Here is an 18417-nt window from a genome sequence, read left to right as displayed (position 1 = left end):
CATCTTTCCTCTGCCCCAGGCTGAAGAGTATTCCATTGTCCAAAAGTAGCAGGTCTGAGATTTTTATTTTCTGCTAATAGTTATTATAAGACGAAAACTCACAGTTATGAAATAGTTCAGGATATTTTTCTGATCTCTGTAGCAGCATGTGGTTCATGTCACATCACAACTTTAGCCCTTTATCTTCAGTATCTCATAACACGAATCCTGTCATAAATTATTTTTCTAAGTATATGGAGATTCTGAATTAAACCATTCATTCATTAAGCCTGCAGTTTTCTTCTTTGGAATCTTCTAAGAAGGATGTGATCAATTATTTACATATTTTGGTAGACTAAAAAGGGAAATACTTTGGATTAAAACCAATATGGGAGAATTCTAGTAAAGGAGAATATTGATTACATTGACATTTTTCTTTTTTCAGCTTCTTAGAGAAAAGTGCTGCAAAAATCTAAAGTAATGAAATTACTGGTTTTTAGATACTCCAATAGCAAATTCAGATTTTTAATGTGTAATTATTTACCACTATGTAATACCTGAAACCAAATGAAATTTTGCTCTTTGAGAGTAACTGCCTTTGATTGAGGAAAAAGGTAAACTACTGGGGGAAATGCAAGATGAACAAAAAATGGGTACACACTTTAAATTCTATTTATCTTCTTCCATATGTCTAACAGTTAAACTAAGCCAGGTTCAACTGCTGTTTTTCTAGTCACCTTTCATTTTGGATTTAGTGCCTGTACAACTCTATCTTTCATTCTTTGATATCAGGCTCTTCAAGGAAAGATGGACTTTTTTAACACTAGAAAGAGTGCTTACACAAGCATCAAGTTGGTGACTGAATAGGCCTCTATGTCCAAAATGCCTGCTGTCCTTCCTGAGTACCAAGGTAAGGACCATGCAATGAATTATTCAAAATTTAAAGTTACTTCCTAGTTCTTACCAGGTGGAAATATACAATAATCAAAGCAGAATCTTACATTACTAAAATGACTTTTAATTTGAGATAAGAATAATTTGAAAATAGAATGACTGGCGTGGAGACACTAAACTTTTATTTCTATTCCTGGATATGTATGACTGATGTCAGATAAATGAGCCAAACATTTTACGCAGCTAAGTTTATTCTCATAACATTACATTTAAATGTGTAAAAGTGGTCAACAGCAAAAGGGGCAGAAAGCAAAACCAAATGTTCTTTTGGGATAAACAAGCTGCTTTGGATGGCAGGGAGTGCTCTCACTGATAAAGTGTGAGCAGTATCTTTTCCCTGAAGCTGAAATAAACTTCATTTTACTGGCTGTATAACACACGTTAGCTGTGTATTGGGTTAAGTGAGCCTGGCAAACTAGAGAGCTAATGCTTTTACTAGTTAAGCTGTGCTAATATCAGTTAGGGAAATGTTTCTCACATTGTTTACGAAATCTTGAGTTTCTGTTGCAATGCTTATGAAATGAGTGTGTGTCATATAAGAAGAGGAGGAAAGATTTAGGGCTTCTAGTAAATGACCTTATGTAGAATTGTACAAATGTTCGTCATAAAATCATAAAGTGGAATTTTTTAAAAAGTAGCAGTGCCAACAATTTATCACCAAGAGCTTATTTTAATAGAAATGGGTCTAATGTCGCTTCATGCAGTAAGACAGACACAAACAAAAACAATGGTCCTAATTAGCTATGGGTGATCATATATCCAGGTGTAAACAAAGGGCAGGAGGACATGTGTCTGTCTCTTAGATGAGCTCACATGTGTTGTGAAGGATATAAAAACGAAGCACCAAGCAGTGCTTTAAGTTTGCAAAGTAAAGTTTTTAGCCATAGGCATGTTGGCTATTCCCCTTGATGCGGCCAAGGAGCACGTATGTGAGTTGGCAAGTATGCGTCTATCTAGCTGCTTTTAAAAAATAAAAGGAACTTTTAAGTATTTTGCCTTTTCTTATACATATTCCAATAAAAATGTGACTACAAATCATTACAAAACCACCTTTTAGGCAATGTATAGTTCACTGAGATTACTTAGACCTGGATACATTGAGAGATAATATCCAGTAAAGATAATACATTAACACAATAATGCAGTATATTTCAGTAAAAATAGAATAAATAAAATAAAAATATTTTAAGCTGTATTTAACAGGTTAATTAAAAAAATGATAAGACATACAAGGCATAGTGAACATGGCTGCCTGTTTACCAAATCACAGATACAAAGAATGCATAGATAACTGAAGTGTCACTACAATATCAGGTAAAACGCTAGCATCCTTTCACAGAAAATACACACATACTTTCATACATACTTTTTGGCCATGGCAGAAAGTGTCTGAACATACGGCTTAACATAATTAATTTTATAAAATTAATTGCATTTAGTATGCAAAGCTATTTTTAAAACAAAGTATCTGCAGTAAAGTTTTCAGTATGTAAAGGCTATCATTCATCTTAATGCATCCATAATTGCATATATAAATCAGTTTGCTACTTAAAGCTAGCTCAGTATTCTTGATCCTGAAAACATATGTATGCCTTAAAAAAAAATGAATGGGTTCTGGTAGAGATGTCCAATATAAAAGTGGATCACTTTTTTAAGAATTTTGAAGTTTATCACACTAAAATGTTTGTTTCACTGTGGAGGTCACGATGAAAGATCATCAAGATTGAATTTTGAACAGCTTTTCGAAGGGCACAGTAAGGATTTTCTTAATGCAGTAATTTCTTAGGATGTCACTGGTAACTTTAGTAGAATAGTGTACAGGCTGGTGAGAGTATAATCCACTTCTAGAATGGCATCTCTAGGGTGCTAGCAAACAATTCCAGAATTCTGAGAGGAAACAGAGGCAGGAGGCCACCTACTCATTCCATCATGTTCTCTGGTGGCTAAGTATCATGAGTTAGGAATATTTCTACCACATGTAACATTATCTCTGGACTGCATGTAGAATCCTGTCCTCTACAACACATTTGAGGCACACTGCAGGAAAACTGAGAGCAGGTAATGGTTTTAAATCACGGCATGAGTAATTTGGACATACTTCCCTACTTATACAGGGAATCCTAAGATTGCCTGATAATAACTGGATATGCCCAGCGTAATTTTGGAAAGACTCCTCCTGACTTGTGTGGAAGCAGCATAACTTAATAACTGGGAGTTGAGAAGCATGGGTCCTAGTTCTGGCTTTCTCACTAACTTTCGTGAGATCTTAGGCTAGGTGACTGAGCCTCTTTAATTCATATTTTTTATTTCTCAAATGTGTTTAGTACCTTCTCTATAAGGCTCAAATGTGACGATAAGAATGTGGAAACCATCTTGACAAGTACATAGCAGTAGATAAACATAAAGCATTACTTTTACAACGATGTTGTAAAATGGTAATTTTATCACTGAAAAGTAAACAAAACTAATGTCTAGATTGAGCTTCTTAGCAACTTCTTTAAAACATTATCAACAAGTGTCTCCATCTGTTTACAGCTAAGTCTCTCATCTATAGATAGAGAAGCAGGAAAGTGCTGTTTTTTGGGAAGCCTGTTAAATAGTCCTTTGTTCCTATGTATATTTTGCTCTGATATGAAATTTTTAAATCTTGAACATAAATGGAAAAAATATAAATTTAAAAATATATCTAGAGTCCAACAAATTTTAATATTAAATACATAAATTCAGAAAGGTTCAATTTTATGAAGTTTGTTGCCATGGACAATACATGATGGACAGACAGCTTTCTGGGCAAAAAGCATTAAGGTAAGATTGAGCTAGATGCAGAATCCTAGCAGAACATTTACCTAGGAGGTGGAAAACAACGTGGTGGTGGAGATCTAAAATATAAATGACATTTCCTCAACTCCAAGTTGCATATTGGCTAATTATCAAACTAAGGATGAAAGGCTTATGAGGAATATTTCATTTTAATGTTTATGTAGAGAATGGCCATAGTGAACTATAATTCTCTAGCTGCATTGTACAGTATAAGGCAGAAGTTTGAAATATTTCCCACCCAAAATGCATTATAATTTTGTTAATCTCTTTCTTAATAATCAGTTTGAAAACCATCTGAACAGAAAGGCTATTTTTGTTCTGTTTTAATTTCTGAAATTTAGTTTTTCAATTTTGAAGCTTCACTTTTTTCCCAACATCCCCCAAACAGCTGTAGACATGAAATGGTGTCCATGTGTCAAAGAGCTCGTCAAGGAAAGTTGCCAGTTGGTTTCTATACTGATGCCAACAGCCAATTTTGTCAACCAAAGGTTCGATTTTATGAAGAACTAAAACGAAAACTAGTCATCCTGTTTTTACAGCAATTCAGTGGTATCCGGTATGCAGTGTCTACTCCAATGTTGAAAACAGGGCAAAGTGCTGTAGGACTTAAAAGTTGCTTGTGACAGATCCAGTCAAGAAGACAGTGAAACTAACCCAGGTGTCATTCACTCCAAGGACTCAGCTGCTTCACTGGGAGGGGTGTGGCCACATTCTTCCCTGTGTGTGTGAAGTTACATAATGTTCACGATATTTACAGTAAGAAAGGGAGCTTCCACTGCTCATGATGTAACTTACTGACAGCAAAAAAAATTAGTCATGCTTTTCATATCACACGACGGTGGCAAGACGAGAGAACATGCTTGTCTAACACTGTTTGGTTAAGTTATTAATCTCTGAAGACAAAGCATCAGCAACTGAATGGAAGGCCAGAGATCAGCTCCTCTTCTTTAGTGTAGCTATTCAATCTTCAGTAAATGTTACAGGATCCTTTCACATATGCAGCTACGGCGTTTCTGTGACAGGGCGTTTCTGTTTCAAAGTGTCAATGAGGGATAAGACCCCTCGTTTTACATTGGTTGTGACTCTCCTGGTCACAGAGTCTGCTGGCGGAGGAGGTGGTCGAACTTTCTGTGAAGGCGGCCTGGCTACCAGGCACTTCTGGTATCGTAACTGAAATTAGAAAGTTGTATGGTCGTTAATAATGTATCATCCCTTCTTGTTTAACGTGATCTTAATTCATAAATATATTTAACTCCCAAAGGTTAACGACCTAGCTCCTAAACACGAATCCAAGAGTTTATTATTTTTTTTCCTTAATGTGGAGTGTTTTAAATTCTTTTGAAGTTCTTTATATTGTTAGGCTGCGATGAATATACCTCATAGTCAAAGAGCTAATGAAGGTCTTATGCTGGATTGGCTGAGTCACTTAGGGCTGGTGGCCCTAATACAATTAAAATAGTAAACAAATGAGTAGAAATTGTTTCTAGAGGAGAGAAAATGAGCCTGGGAATCAGAACAAACTGTAACCAGTGATAAAGCTAATTATTTAATTGCCATCAGCATTTAAAATGTATAATTAAGGCTGAAAGCCATTCATTTTATGACTAAAACCATCTGTTAACGATCCTTTACAATTTCACAAAATACCTCAACAGTCACCATGGATTTTTGCTTGGCTGGACTCTCCCATTTTCTGTTTTCTTCACACAGTCCCTTCATCCCATCTCAAATCCCTACGCCTGGTCAGGAGGTTCATCTTGACTGCTTCACCGCGCTGCTCCCCTCCACCCAGCCCCGGTCCTTTATATGCAGGTGGACTTGAGTTAGAATCCTGGCCCCGCAGCACCTGAGGGGAACCTGCACTCTAACACAGGACTGTGGCGAGAACGAAGCCAGATAATAAGTGCACAACACAGGTCTTCCCTTCCCCTCCCCCCTCCTCCTCCCCTCTCTGTTTCAAAGGTGTCTTTTAAAATAAAAGCAAATTGGCTCTCTTCTCGTCCCCGACCTTTGCCTCTGCCATCCGTCCACCTCGTTCTTTCCCCTCTTTGTTAACTAGCAGTGTACTGTCTGTAAAGAAACAGAGGACGCCCTCCACCGCCCTCAGCTCCACCTGTTCCTGGACTCCGGGCATCTTCTGGCCGGTCTCAAAGTTACTCTAACCCAAGCAGCACTCTAACCCAACCCCAGGCCCTTCATCTACCACCAAGACCTTGGTCCAACTACAAATATGACCCCTATTTCAATCTGGCTTTACTGGCTCATCTCCCTCAGCCTCAAAACTGTGAGGATCTCCCCAACCCCCCAACAAACGAGCAAGTATCTCAATGGCATGCTTCCGGCTACTCCTTCACCACAGACCTGGTGAGCGGCCCGCTTTCAGGGCCACCTTCTTCCTCCCGGTCACTCTTCCATCCAGTGCAGTCTTACACTTTCACTTAGAGCACTTTCTACACCATAACAGAATTCTGGTTTGCCCGTCTCCCCCATAGGCCTAAACTCCGTAATGCAAGGATCGTGTCTTATTCCTACTTGAACTTCCCAGAGTCCAGCCTACAAATGGTGGATTGAGTTAAATGAAGTGCAGGTGCTTCGAATTCAGCATTCCTCATTGCCAGCCAGGTGTTTCTCCATCACCTGCTCCTGTCTTTTCCCCACTGCCACTCCTGGTTTAGATGCAACTCTCCCAAGGACCAGTAAACTGGCCTCCTGGTCATCTCCCCACCTCTGCCCCATCCTTTCAACCCACCTCCACTTTGTTTTCTCTCTTTTTTGGAGTATGCTTTAAAGCCTAACGTGGTCTACACACTCTCCTGCTTAACAATCTCTGCTGAAGGTCACACCTTGGCATGAGATCACAGGCCCTTCGTGGACATGGACCTCGCCTCCTTCCACTTGGCTCCAGCAACCCTACCTCCTGTTGCTGGAATACACCATGCAGCCCAGGCTTGGATGTCTCCTTCTTACTAGAACTTTCCCAGTGCTGGGAATGACAGGAGCTCAAAGGATATTTGCAGAATGAATGACAAGGTGTTTCTGTTTGTTTGAAGTCACATGTGGTACAAAGAGCACTGGCTTTATTACCCGGAGGCTCGGGGGGTGAACGCAGGCTCTGTCATTTACCAGCTCTGCCCTGGGGCCTGTCCTTTCCTCTGAGCCTCTATTTTGTTATAAATAAAAGAGAACTACTTAACAGGGCCGGGCCGTGGTAAGAATAGAGTTCATAGATATAAACAAAGTATGTAAGAACAATGCACTTAGACCAACTATCTAGAATAAAAACCATTCAATACACTGAATTTTTAAAGAATTATTGAGTTGGTTCCAAACAGCACCAACTCACACATGACCAGCATCTCCTGATCACATACTGAAATTACTTAGGGATCAAGAACTAAGAGGCCTCAAATCCGTGGTTTTGAAGATCATTGCTTTCAGTGTTCCTGGAGTCTCTACAGAAGAACCTGGTTCCATCCAGTCCTCCTTCTTTCAGGTGTCCTGGCCTCTTAAGACGGCAAAGTGCTTGTCACGATTCTGTCCGCAGGAGTGAAGGTGTCACACAGCAAGGCATTACTTTAGAGATCAGACTTGGCTTCTTTTAAGTCAGTAACTCTGCTCTAATTTACGGCATATTAAACAAAAGCAGGGGCCCGAGGGTTGAACCCCTGCAGCGGGCTCACTCACCATGCAGGCAGCCTGCACTGCCTCGGACACGTTACCGGCATTAGGCTCGCACCAGAAAACATGGCACTCAAAGTGCTGGTTCCCAGTGTCCATGATGAAGGCAAACGTATGCACATCCTTCCCGACGCCCATGAAGGACAGGAATCGCACCCGACACTCCACCAGGATCTCCTCTTCATTCTGCAAGAGACGCCGTTCAGCAGCTCTGGCCAAAGTCACAGACACGTTCGGACCTTAAGTCATAGAATCCGCCTGGAGTGGCTGCACTGCACAGAGGAAATGGTGTCTAAAAATATACAGCCAGACTGAATTTAGACAGGACTGTATTTTTCTAGAAAGGCAAGTTTCTAAATGTGTCTGGAGAGGCCTCACTGCTGTGGGTGCCTCGTTCCGCCATTTAATCTGCTCTGAACCACACTGCGACTGGGTATGTGTGTTCCGGACTCTGTCTGCTCGACTCCAAGCCCGTGGCTTCACTGTGGGCAGGAACAATGTCATGTATACTTTTTCCGTATTGCCCATACAGTGGCTCAGAACCCATTTGCCCAGGCAAACCCACCGGAAACCCCAGAGCACCAAGAGGAAAGGAGCCATGGGCTCTCTTTCCATACAGGTCTTCTTCCCCAACTAAACAGCACATTGAATCAGATTTCTATCTAAAACTGTGTAAAACAAAAAGTTGCCAAATACTTTTTTATTTCTTTTTCACAAACTGGTACGCATATGGTGCCGAGTTAAGAAGTGTTTGGAATTCTTATGAACACCACATCCTCTGCAGCAGCCATGTGCAATTTTTGAAAATTAGTAAATACATCCAGAAAAATGCTGACTTCTGGCTCACTAACATCTTGACTTATTGAATATTCACTCAGGTGCTGTGGGACCGATTAACAGGCAAACTAAGCTGGTCTTAGAGGCTGGGAAGTTTTGTTGGGAGAAATGACGTTTACATTGAGGTCTACGTAGGGGCTGGGAAGGCAAAGGGGTAGAGCACAGAAGGAGCAGCGCACTTGCAAAGGTGCTGAGGTAGGAAGAGGCACCACATGTTTGCAGACTTGAAGAAAATCCAGCGGCACAGGCTGGAGTGGCAGGCAGGGTCAGTGAGCATCTTACTCCTCTTTAGAAACTGAATTGGACTTGAAGGTGAGCTGCTAGTGGACAGAAGCAAGAGCAGACCAAGGACTTACGGTCTTTCCATGACAGATGCCTCACAGAGGCAGAATGGAAAACTGATCCTGCTACTTCTCGCTGTGTGCCTGGGGGGCAGTTACTTAACCTCTCTGTGCCTCAGTTTCCTCAACCACAAAGTTGAGAAAATTTGTGTTGAGGCTAATGCTGGCCTCTCTCCAGATGACCAGTGGTCCCTGCTACCACAGGACCTTCCACCACAGAAGCATCTCCTATGTCCCAAGCCCAGATAACAGCCCAGTCAATACCAGAGCCTGGAGAGTGGCCAGAAAACCAAGCCCTATTAGTGAGTTACTGCTAGTATCACACAGTCACCTCTAGCAAATGATTCCAACCTCCCAGGCTTCGTAGGAAGGAAGAATGAGGAACGCCAGAATAGAAGCCTCTGAGGTGTGCAGAGATCTAGGCACAAAGGGCAAAATGTCTCTCTTTTTTTAATGTAGGCTCTTTTAATCACAAGCAAGCACAACTCCCCAGAGACCAAGCCTTGGCACGCGCCTAAGTTTCACGGAAGCTTATTGTATCCGAAACCTCACTGTGTTCGACAGGCCAACTCCATCTGCCACCCTTCTCACCTTCTCACTGATGACAGTCACAGTAGCATCGGCCACATTCATGTTCACTGAAGGCCAGTCCTCCTTGCTGGACGAGGTCATAAGACTTTCTATGGCATTGTTCAGGGTATCCATTCCTGTGGATGGAAGGGATAACTGAAAAAGGTCCTAAAGCTATTTCTGAATCACAAACGTGGGCCCAAATCACCCAGTAACACCTATGCCCAGACTGGTCTTTTTTTTTTTTTGTAGCCCCAGACAAGACATTTCATTTGAGCCTTTCATTGCTCAAAAGAAAAGAAATGCCAGCTTTTTCAACAGAGAGAAGGGTCATGAGAACCTCCAGAGAAGGAGTGTGTGATGTCCTGTCTAACCAGGACATCACTCTCCCTCCCTCCCTCTCTACAAAGATTCCCCAGCTCCGAGTGTATAAACAGTATTCAAATGCTACCTTTTCCTAAGCAAGGAACCTTGAAAAAGGGGACCCAACAGAAGCCAGCATCTGCCAGATTACCCTGATCACCTTTCATTGTCCTTTGTCACTAAACAAGGCCAAGTTTGGGCGGCCCCTGGACACGAATAGCATGTGCTAGTAGATGGGGCTCTTTGGCTGGGTGTTCCCACAGCTGCTTTTGGTGGTGGGTGGGTGGGAGAACAACGTTACTGAGCTATAATTCACATACCATACAATTTACTCACAGTGCAAAACTCAAACGGTTTTTAGTATATTCAGAGGTGTGCGACCATCACCACCATCAGGTTTAGAACATTTTCATCACCCCCAAAAGAAACCCCGTACCTTTCGGAAGTCACCCTCCATTTCCACCCAGCCCTATCTCTAGAGATCTGCCTACGCTACTCATATAAATGGAATCGTACAGGATACGGTCCTTTGTGACTGGCTTCTTTCATTCAGCATCATGTTTTCAAGGTTCAGCCATGTTGCAGCATGTCTAATACTTCATTCCTTTTTATTGCCAAATGAAGTACCACTGTATGGAAGTGTATTTTATTTATCCATTTGTCAGCTGATGGACATTTGGGTTGTTTCTACTTTTTGACTATTATGAATGATGCTGCTGTGAACATTCGTGTACGAGGTTTTGTGTGCACACATGTTTTCGTTTCACTTGGATACAAAGCCCAGGAGCAGAACTGCTGGATCAAATGGTAACTCTATTTAACTTTTGAGGAACTGCCAGACTGTTTTCCAGGGCAGCTGCACCATTTTACATTCGCCCCAGCAGTATGTGAGGGTTCTGATTTTCCCACAGCCGTTTTTTAACCCAGGAAAAGGCTACCTCTCTCAGCCTCCTTCCAGCCTGGTATGGCTAAGCAACTAAAGTCTGCCCCTGAGATGTGAGCTGACTGCTGACTGCTGTGTGCACTTTTGGGTCACACCTTAACAGGAAAGCAGGAGGGTTCCTTCAGCCCCCTTTCCCCGTCCAGCACGTGACAAGGACTGAAGCAGGCACCCTGGCCCCAGAGATGGAAGCCTCAGTTCAGGACCGAGGCTTCCATCTCTGGGGGCAGGGCCCTTCCACAGCCCTGGCTCACGCAGCTCTGGACTGAGTGAATGAGAAATCAGGTCCGCTTTGTTCAAGTCCCTGTATTCTGGGACCATGCATCCGAGGAGCTTAGCCTGTCCTGTACTGATCTTTTGATCAGGACTGTCTGTGCGCTCTGGCTGGTGACAGTGTGAGGGTCCGATTCGAGACAAGGCAAGGAGTGCAACAGCAGACCCCACCCCCATGGGAGGGTGAACATCTCTCATGAGCTCCCAAACGCTTGCAAAGTGGAAGGACGATGCACGTTTCACATACCGACTGGTTTGTCCACAGGTAGCATGCCCAAGTACTGCACGTGGAACTCCTGGACCAGCTCAGTCTTTGGTGTTGGAAAATCTACTACAGGGAGTAAAGCAACACATTTTTCTCAATGTTCTAACAGACACATAACATCCTGTGTTTCTAGAGGTCAGTGTGCCAATCATGCTATAAGAACAGCCATTTCTTCCACCAGACACTGGGGCTGTCAATCAAAATCCCATTCACCTTTCATTCCTAGGTAGGAAAGCATTTGAAAGCAGGAACTGGAATCTGTGTGTTAAGCTGTGACTCTCTCTTGGATGTGTGCTAAGTAGCAGCTTTGGGTGCTCTATTTATTAGGGGAGGTTGATGCCCTGAGGAAATTTAATCACAGAGGGCGAAATCAGAGACGGGAAAAATGACTAAACTGAGCTCCCCAAAATAGCAACCCACATATTTTTAAACTAGCTGACCCTTACCCCAGGCTGTACATGAATTACAAAAGCACTAAAGATACTTTTCTTTAATCTTGTCCAACAACAATAAAACTCATCCTGGCCCTTGATGCCTAACCCTGTTGACACAAAATCAGCTCTAAGCCGCGCCCAAGGTCCCGAGTGCGGGCTCGGCCCGGGTCTGCTGAGTCGAGCTCGGTTCTGAGGGAGACTAGATACACCAGGGAGCCGTCCAGAGACCCTGCGCTTTGTGACCTGGGCAGAGAGCACCAGGCAGAGGAGCAGGCGCGCCGACCTACCTTGCAGGGGCACGTCGAGGTTCACATGGGCCCTTTCCTGCAGGGAGCTGCAGGCCAGGGCTTTGGCGTTCTTCCGTTCGGCCATGATCTGAAGGAGAGAAAACACAGCTTTGGCTCACGGTTACAGACCCCGTGTCCTCAGCTGTTCCAGCCAGTGGAGTGTCTGCGCTGACTTCACTTCCAAGTTAAACTGGCTTCAGTCTGCTGCCTGACTCCTCACCCCCATCTCGGAGCCGCACGTCTTGAGAACTGTGCCCATTTTCTCTGGGGAGAATAGTGAACGACTGTTCCTCAGAGTAACTAACAGTCTCCTGATTGTTCGGAATTCATTCTTCCATTTACCAGGCTCCCACCTCTACCGCACGATCCCCCCGGTCACACGTACACCTCCCGGCCCACAGCGGTCAGTGGAACACAGGGCAACGGACTCCCCCTGCTGCCTCCACGTGGCCACTTTCAGGGACTCTTTTCAGGGCTCTGGGGACAGAGTACCTGGGTTCAAATCCCACGCCTGCCACTTACTAGCGGTAAGTGGCCTTGAGCCAGTAACCTGCCCTCTTGTCTCGTTTCCTCCACTGCACATGTGGATGATAATATTTATGTCCCTAATAATAAAATAATTTCAGTCCTGACAGTAAATACAAGCACTCAGAAATATTAGCTGCTATTGCTGTTGGTGTTATGGTCACACTGTTTAAATCTGTCGGCCGTCTTTCTAAATGCCTCTCCTCTGTTGGGGGCACTAACATCTTCACTTGACAGTCATCACTTCGCACCCCTGTTCACAGTGCTGTGGGTTTAGGGACTCCAAGAAGCCACCTTCAATGACCGCAAGAGCAACTCACACCTTCATCCCCCGCCTGAGCTTTCCATCCCAAGTGGAACAAGTCATTTCCCCCGGAGCTCCACTCTGCCCGTCTCCAGATCTGCGCCTGGGTCAGCGGGCAGGAGGGCTGCTGACGGTAAAATCCAAGATTCACTGAGCACTGACTCTGGGCCAGGTTGTGTTCTGAGGGCTTTACGCTAGCATATAAGCTCCACCAGGGCAAGGATTTTTTTTCTCTTTTGGTCTCTGCTGTCTCCTCAGGACAGTGCCTGGCACATAAGCAGCATTCGGTTACACTTGCTGCGTGAACGAATGAGGAAACGAAACCCGGGCAGCGCAGCATGCTTCAGGGCTGCACAGGAAGCAGCTGCCCCAGTGCCACCCGTGCAGGAACGTGCACACGGGCTGGGGTGGACGCGGGGTCTCCGGACCAGCACCCACCCTGCAGGTCCCAGTCATTCGGTCAGAGCGGCAGACTGCTGCGCTATTCCGGTGCTGGGGCAGCTCCCATCCCTACCCTTCCCTTGGGAACTGTGGCTTACAGCCGCTCCGCTCCTGCTGCGGAGGCCAGGCTGGGCTGTGGAGGTGGTCGTGACCTGGGCCTGGCGAGCTCGGGAGGACCTGTGGGAGTGAGGCTGGGTAACGATGCCAGCCCGGAACTGGAAAGGTGACATTAACACAGGGGGCGGCAAAGTCCTATGTTTAGATTCAAGCAGTAAGTCTGGGGCGTGGAAAGGCCTGGCTGAAGGAAGTTGGGGACAGCGTCCTGGAGACCTGGCTCCCACTACTGGAACACAGGCCAGCAGGTAATGGGATTGCTGAGAACATTAACTATGTATCCCTGGAGGTCAAAGGACACTGTGGCCACTGTCTGTTCCCTGTCGACTCCCTTGTGGAACACTGGTTCCTTCGGGGGAACCAAGCAGAGCGTGGCCAGGAGAAAATGGTTAGGAGCCTGGTCGCCGCGAGACCCGGAAGTGGCTGAAGCGATGGGGTGGGGCACTCTGGACAAAGGAGGAAGCCAGGAGCAGGAAGGCTGGACGACAGACACGTGTGTCCAGCCCTCTAGGCACAGCGCGCAGCTCCAACCGCCTCCAAATCGCAAAAGCTGCCCAGCAAAGAGACAAACCAGGAACCTCTCTCCTCTGCTACAGGCCACACATCTCAAGTAAACACACGGAGGTCCACACAAGGAAGGGCTCTGCAGCGGCCAGAGCCGCTGCATCACACAGCCGTGTCCTGACAAGTACAAGGGCCGGGCAGAGGGCGGGACGAGCGTGTAGGCATGGGCTCTGCGGGGGGGGGGGGGGGGGGGGGGGGGGGAGGCGGCGACTCTGAGGCTGTGACCACGGCCCTGCCTCGCCGCTGTGTGCCTTATGACGTCAGCACGTGTTCACGGCAACCCCCGGCCGCCTGCACTTCCACAGACACACCTGCTGGTTTCGTACCCCGCTCCCTTCTTCCCGGGTCCAGGCTCAGATCAGGTGGCCCCCGCCCTGGGAAAGCTGCCCTGACTCCCTGCCCCCGCTTTCCAGCTGGGCTCGGGATACACAGCTCCTCCGCCACACCGCTGTCCACCTATTAGACCTCCTGGACTGTGGGAGGCACCAAGGCCGTACTCCTTTTGTAGGTTTGTAGGTGGAGTACCATTTAGCACGACGCCTGACACGCAGAAAGAGCGTTAACCACGCTGGCTGGGCTGGCGGTCGGCCTGCTGCCCCTGCAGCTCGACCTGCAGGTCAATGTGCCGACTCCCCCGTCCTTCCACACGCCCTTCCCTGCTGAGTGGTGGGCGGGGGAAAAAGGAGCAGGGCGGACCCCTGTGCCCTGACCCACCTTACCTTGGAACAGATTTCGTGGAGACTTGTGGCAATGGCTTTTGCTGGTGTGTCACATCGAAATACATGACATTTCAAAATTCTTGTGTCTTTGTCTCTTGCTACATAAGCAAAATCTCTGTGCAAACAAAGTTTATCGGTACATTAGAATGAGGAACCTTCACAACACACATTCTAGTGATGAATGTTAACTGAGTGAGCAGCCAGCACGTCAGAGGTAAACACAGTACGCGGTGGTTAAAAAAATAAACAAACGTCAACAGCCACCTCAAACAGAGGAACAGTTGCATGGATCCTAGGAATTCATTTCTGAGTAAAATAACTACAGTGTTCCCCGGACCCTGCCTGTGGAGCTCCTGGAACCTTCATGAACAACGCTTAATGAAAACCGAACTTTACCGGAACCTTCTGCCTAGAGTAACAGCAAATATCATGGTTATAAACATTATGATCACAAAACAGAAGACAGGCTTGAGAGGAGCATGAATTTGCATGAGTGAGGCTACAGTCGTGTGTAGCAGAAGCAAAACAACAGGCTCTGATGTGTAAATGTGTGCCCAGAGACCGGATCTGATCCGCAGCTGCGGAGTAAGTTGATGGACAGTCACGGGGACACAAAGAGACGCCACAGACTGAAGTCCGGTCACAGGCACTTGATTCTGCTAAACACACCTCTTACTCCAGGGCTTGGGGCGACGGCGGCAGCGTCACCCTGTATACTGTCAGCTCAGACGCCGAGGTGAGCGTGCCGCTAGGGCTGGATTTCAGCATCTGCTTTACTGATGAGAAGGATACTGTGCCCGTGACACGACCTGGCTTCAAAAGAATAACACCACACAACTAAATTTCTCAGTTGTTATTGAGGACAGTGGCTTAAAAGATCAGAGTATTTATGAAAAACAGATGCTCAGATTGACCCATCTGGTAAGGGGTCACAGTGATTTCTCTGCACGTGTTGCTAAGCCAGGATCCCTGTCTGTAGATATAACCATGGATGAATTTATTAATTACTTCTCTTACGGTAAGAGCTGGTGGTGTTCTCACAGACTGGGATAGATTTTTTCCCCAACACAGACTTGGCTTCTTTGGGAAGGAACAGCAGTCTATCCAATGGAGGCAACTGTTCACTGTGAAGGCCCGGCCAGAAAGCCTGCCCTGTGGCCTTGCTGTGCCCCAGGCCATCCCGCAGCGGCTCCAGGCCAGGGGCATCTTTACCCACAGGCACTCGAACCTCCGCCTGTGCACACCTGCCCTCGGGTCTGCTCTGCTCCACCTTCCCCTGCGCCCTCACGTTCCATGGCAGTTGGTGTCCTCCATGCTAGCGCCGGGGGGACTTCCTGATGCTCCCACCGCCGGCCCCGGCACTCCACACCCAACCCCCGTGTTCAGCCGATTTTACCTCCTGACCGTGTCTTGAAGCCAACCCCTTCCTCGCCAGCCCTGCCACCACTCAGGCACCCTAGGTGGGTCTCGTCTCCCTGCCTTTGCTCACACCGTCTCCATGCCCCGGCCTCGGGTGAAGACGCAGCTGAAGCTGGGTGAGTACCCTGCCGGGTGCTGCTGTGTTCCCCGTACGCACAGCACTCACCACTGGGTACCATGGGCATCTATCTGCTCATGAGTTCTGTCTTCCCCACAACACCTCGAAGCTCCGTGAAGACGATTTGAGCCTTATCCATTCCCAACACCCAGTCTGGGCTCGGCCATAATTGGTACGGAGTGCCCCCTCTCTCAAGCATAGGGATCTGCAGCACGTCCCCCGTTTCCCGGCGGGAAAGCTGGCTAGTGGTCAGAGGTGTGAACAGGTGCCGTGACAGTGGGCTGAGGGCGGGGTTCTGGGTGAGGAGCTGGGCCCAGACTTTGGGGGCGAGCAGAGCCCTTTTCCACACTGTGCTCCTGAGGCCTTTCCATCCTAGTCTCAACCCCCATCGAGACAGCTTATTGCTTCAAAAAGGAAACGACGAGGGCTTCCCTGGTGGCGCAGTGGTTGAGAGTCCGCCTGCCGATGCAGGGGACGCGGGTTCGTGCCCCGGTCCGGGAGGATCCCGTGTGCCGCGGAGCGGCTGGGCCCGTGAGCCATGGCCGCTGAGCCTGCGTGTCAGGAGCCTGTGCTCCGCAACGAGAGAGGCCACAACAGTGAGAGGCCCGCGTACCGCAAAAAAAAAAAAAAAAAAATGAAATGACGAGAAGGCATCACTTTTGGAGACATGCTCAAGGGCAGGCAGTCTTGTTTTTGGCCCCCCTCCTTCTGGCTACTTCTCTTTCCTGGATGGTTCCTACAGTAATATATGCAGTGTCTCAACATGCACAACTCTTCCTCTTCAAAATTCCATGTTCAGTCCTCATTTCCTGAGGCCACATCTCTTTGAAGTTCTGGGGTCACTGGGGTCCAAAGACCTTTGTCTGGATTTCTGGAGTCCCAAAATTTGTCCCACCAACTCCTCCAGCATCCTTACTCCAATTAAGGAGCTCTCCTCTCTGCTCCAGAAAGCTGGGGCTCCACCTCCACTCACGGTACCTCCCCTTGCCTGGCATGGTGACCCCTGGCCTCCCTGTACCGTCTGGAGCTCACTACTCTACCTACTCTGTACGGCCCAGCTCAAAAGCCTGCCTGGCCCTCCGGCCCCCAGCACCTTGCTTGTGTCTGAATGCCGACAGGATCTGTATTCTGCACCACAAAGGATTACAGCTCGTTACGCCCTACCTTTAGTAGTTACCGTAGAGATCTTACCTCCATCTGTCCTCTCTGAGACTCAGAGAGAGTCAGGGACAGCTAGAGGGCAACGGATCAGGATCCAGGCGACCCAATTGCTAGTCCCATTCCGGACTCCACTGAGCTGTACAACACTGGGCATGGAGTCAAACCTCATCTCTAAGTGATGGAATATGATTTCCGAGGTCCCTTTCTGGCTCTGATATCCTATGATGTAAGCTTCCAAGATCCATCCTGCTCTCCGTGACAGCTCGTCGGCCTTACAAGTGTAGCAAGTGCAAGGTCACCATCACGGAGGACCAAACAGGCCCTGATCAATAATCAGCTCCCATCAAACTTCAGCTCTGTGCCCTCTGCTCTTTCAGATGCAACCCCTTAGCAGTAATTTTTAAAAATTATTAATCTTCATGTTCTTCTGGCTCAGGAGAAAGTGATTAATGCCTAAGGCAACCATCTGGAATCCACATCTCAAGAGGGCAGCTCAGCAGCCGCAGGCTCTGTTTGGGGGATTCTGACACTTTTTTTTTTCAACAGCTTTGTCTTTTCCTGTTCCCTCCCAGGTACCAGGCTAACAGATCAGGGAAGCAGAAATCTGCCCGGAACTAACCTCCCAGGAGAAAACAAGTGCCTTCCTCTCCTCACTGCGGGGGTCAGGAGATCTGCATGTCTCTCCTGTTTTACTCCATGAAACATATCCCAAGTCACCCTAAAAGAGCAGAAGGCCTCAAACACGGGGATTTGCGAGACCTCCCTCTGACCCGGAGCGCAGACAGTTCGACAACTTCCTTTGTGTGCAATGAAACATATGGCTGAGCTCATCTCATCCTTGTTCAGAACGGAAATCCAAACACCTCTTAACTGGTTGTTTTAAAACCTTGGCTTTTCAGCCCCTGATTTCTGAAAAAGGCTGCAGCAGGAGACAGAATAATGACCCTCCCAAGATACTCCTGTCCTCACTCCCAGAATCTGTGAATAGGTTACCTTACATGGCAAAAGGGACTCTGCAGATGGGATTAAGGGAAGGATCCTGAGAAGGGGCTGTTATCCTGGATTATCTGGGGTGGGCCCAACACAGTTACCAGGGAGAGCAGGAGGCGCTTTCCTTATAAGTAAAAGAACCAGCGCAAGGGCTACGAGCCAAGGAAGGCACCAGCCTCGAACAGCTGGAAAAGGCAAGGCTGAGTTAGCCTCCCCGAGAGCAGCCTGGAGAAGACAGACGGGTAAGAGGTACCGGAAGGGTGGCTGCAGGACTGAGGGATGTGGGAGATGAGAAGGAAAATCCAGAATAACTCCGAGGTC

General features: G+C 47.0%; 1 protein-coding gene across 12 annotated transcripts in view; it reads right to left on the bottom strand.

The window, feature by feature from the left end:
* Positions 1-1583: 1583 nt before the first annotated feature.
* APBB2 (amyloid beta precursor protein binding family B member 2) overlaps positions 1584-18417 on the bottom strand; it is a 375435-nt gene continuing 358601 nt past the window's right edge. For all 12 annotated transcript variants that reach the window (XM_060012656.1, XM_060012655.1, XM_060012657.1 and 9 more), the window contains 6 exons: positions 14409-14523; positions 11742-11829; positions 11003-11086; positions 9201-9316; positions 7438-7617; positions 1584-4923 (listed from right to left, as the gene is read on the bottom strand). In XM_060012656.1, coding sequence (XP_059868639.1) covers positions 4756-4923; positions 7438-7617; positions 9201-9316; positions 11003-11086; positions 11742-11829; positions 14409-14523 — 751 coding nt within the window. In that variant the 3' untranslated portion in view covers positions 1584-4755. The remainder of the gene's footprint in view (positions 4924-7437; positions 7618-9200; positions 9317-11002; positions 11087-11741; positions 11830-14408; positions 14524-18417) is intronic.

Source organism: Delphinus delphis, chromosome 5 (assembly GCF_949987515.2).
Source record: "Delphinus delphis chromosome 5, mDelDel1.2, whole genome shotgun sequence".
NCBI classification, from domain to species: Eukaryota; Metazoa; Chordata; class Mammalia; order Artiodactyla; family Delphinidae; genus Delphinus; species Delphinus delphis.
The sequence above is the reverse complement of the archived record's forward strand: the minus strand, read 5'-3'. Positions and strand labels throughout refer to the sequence as shown.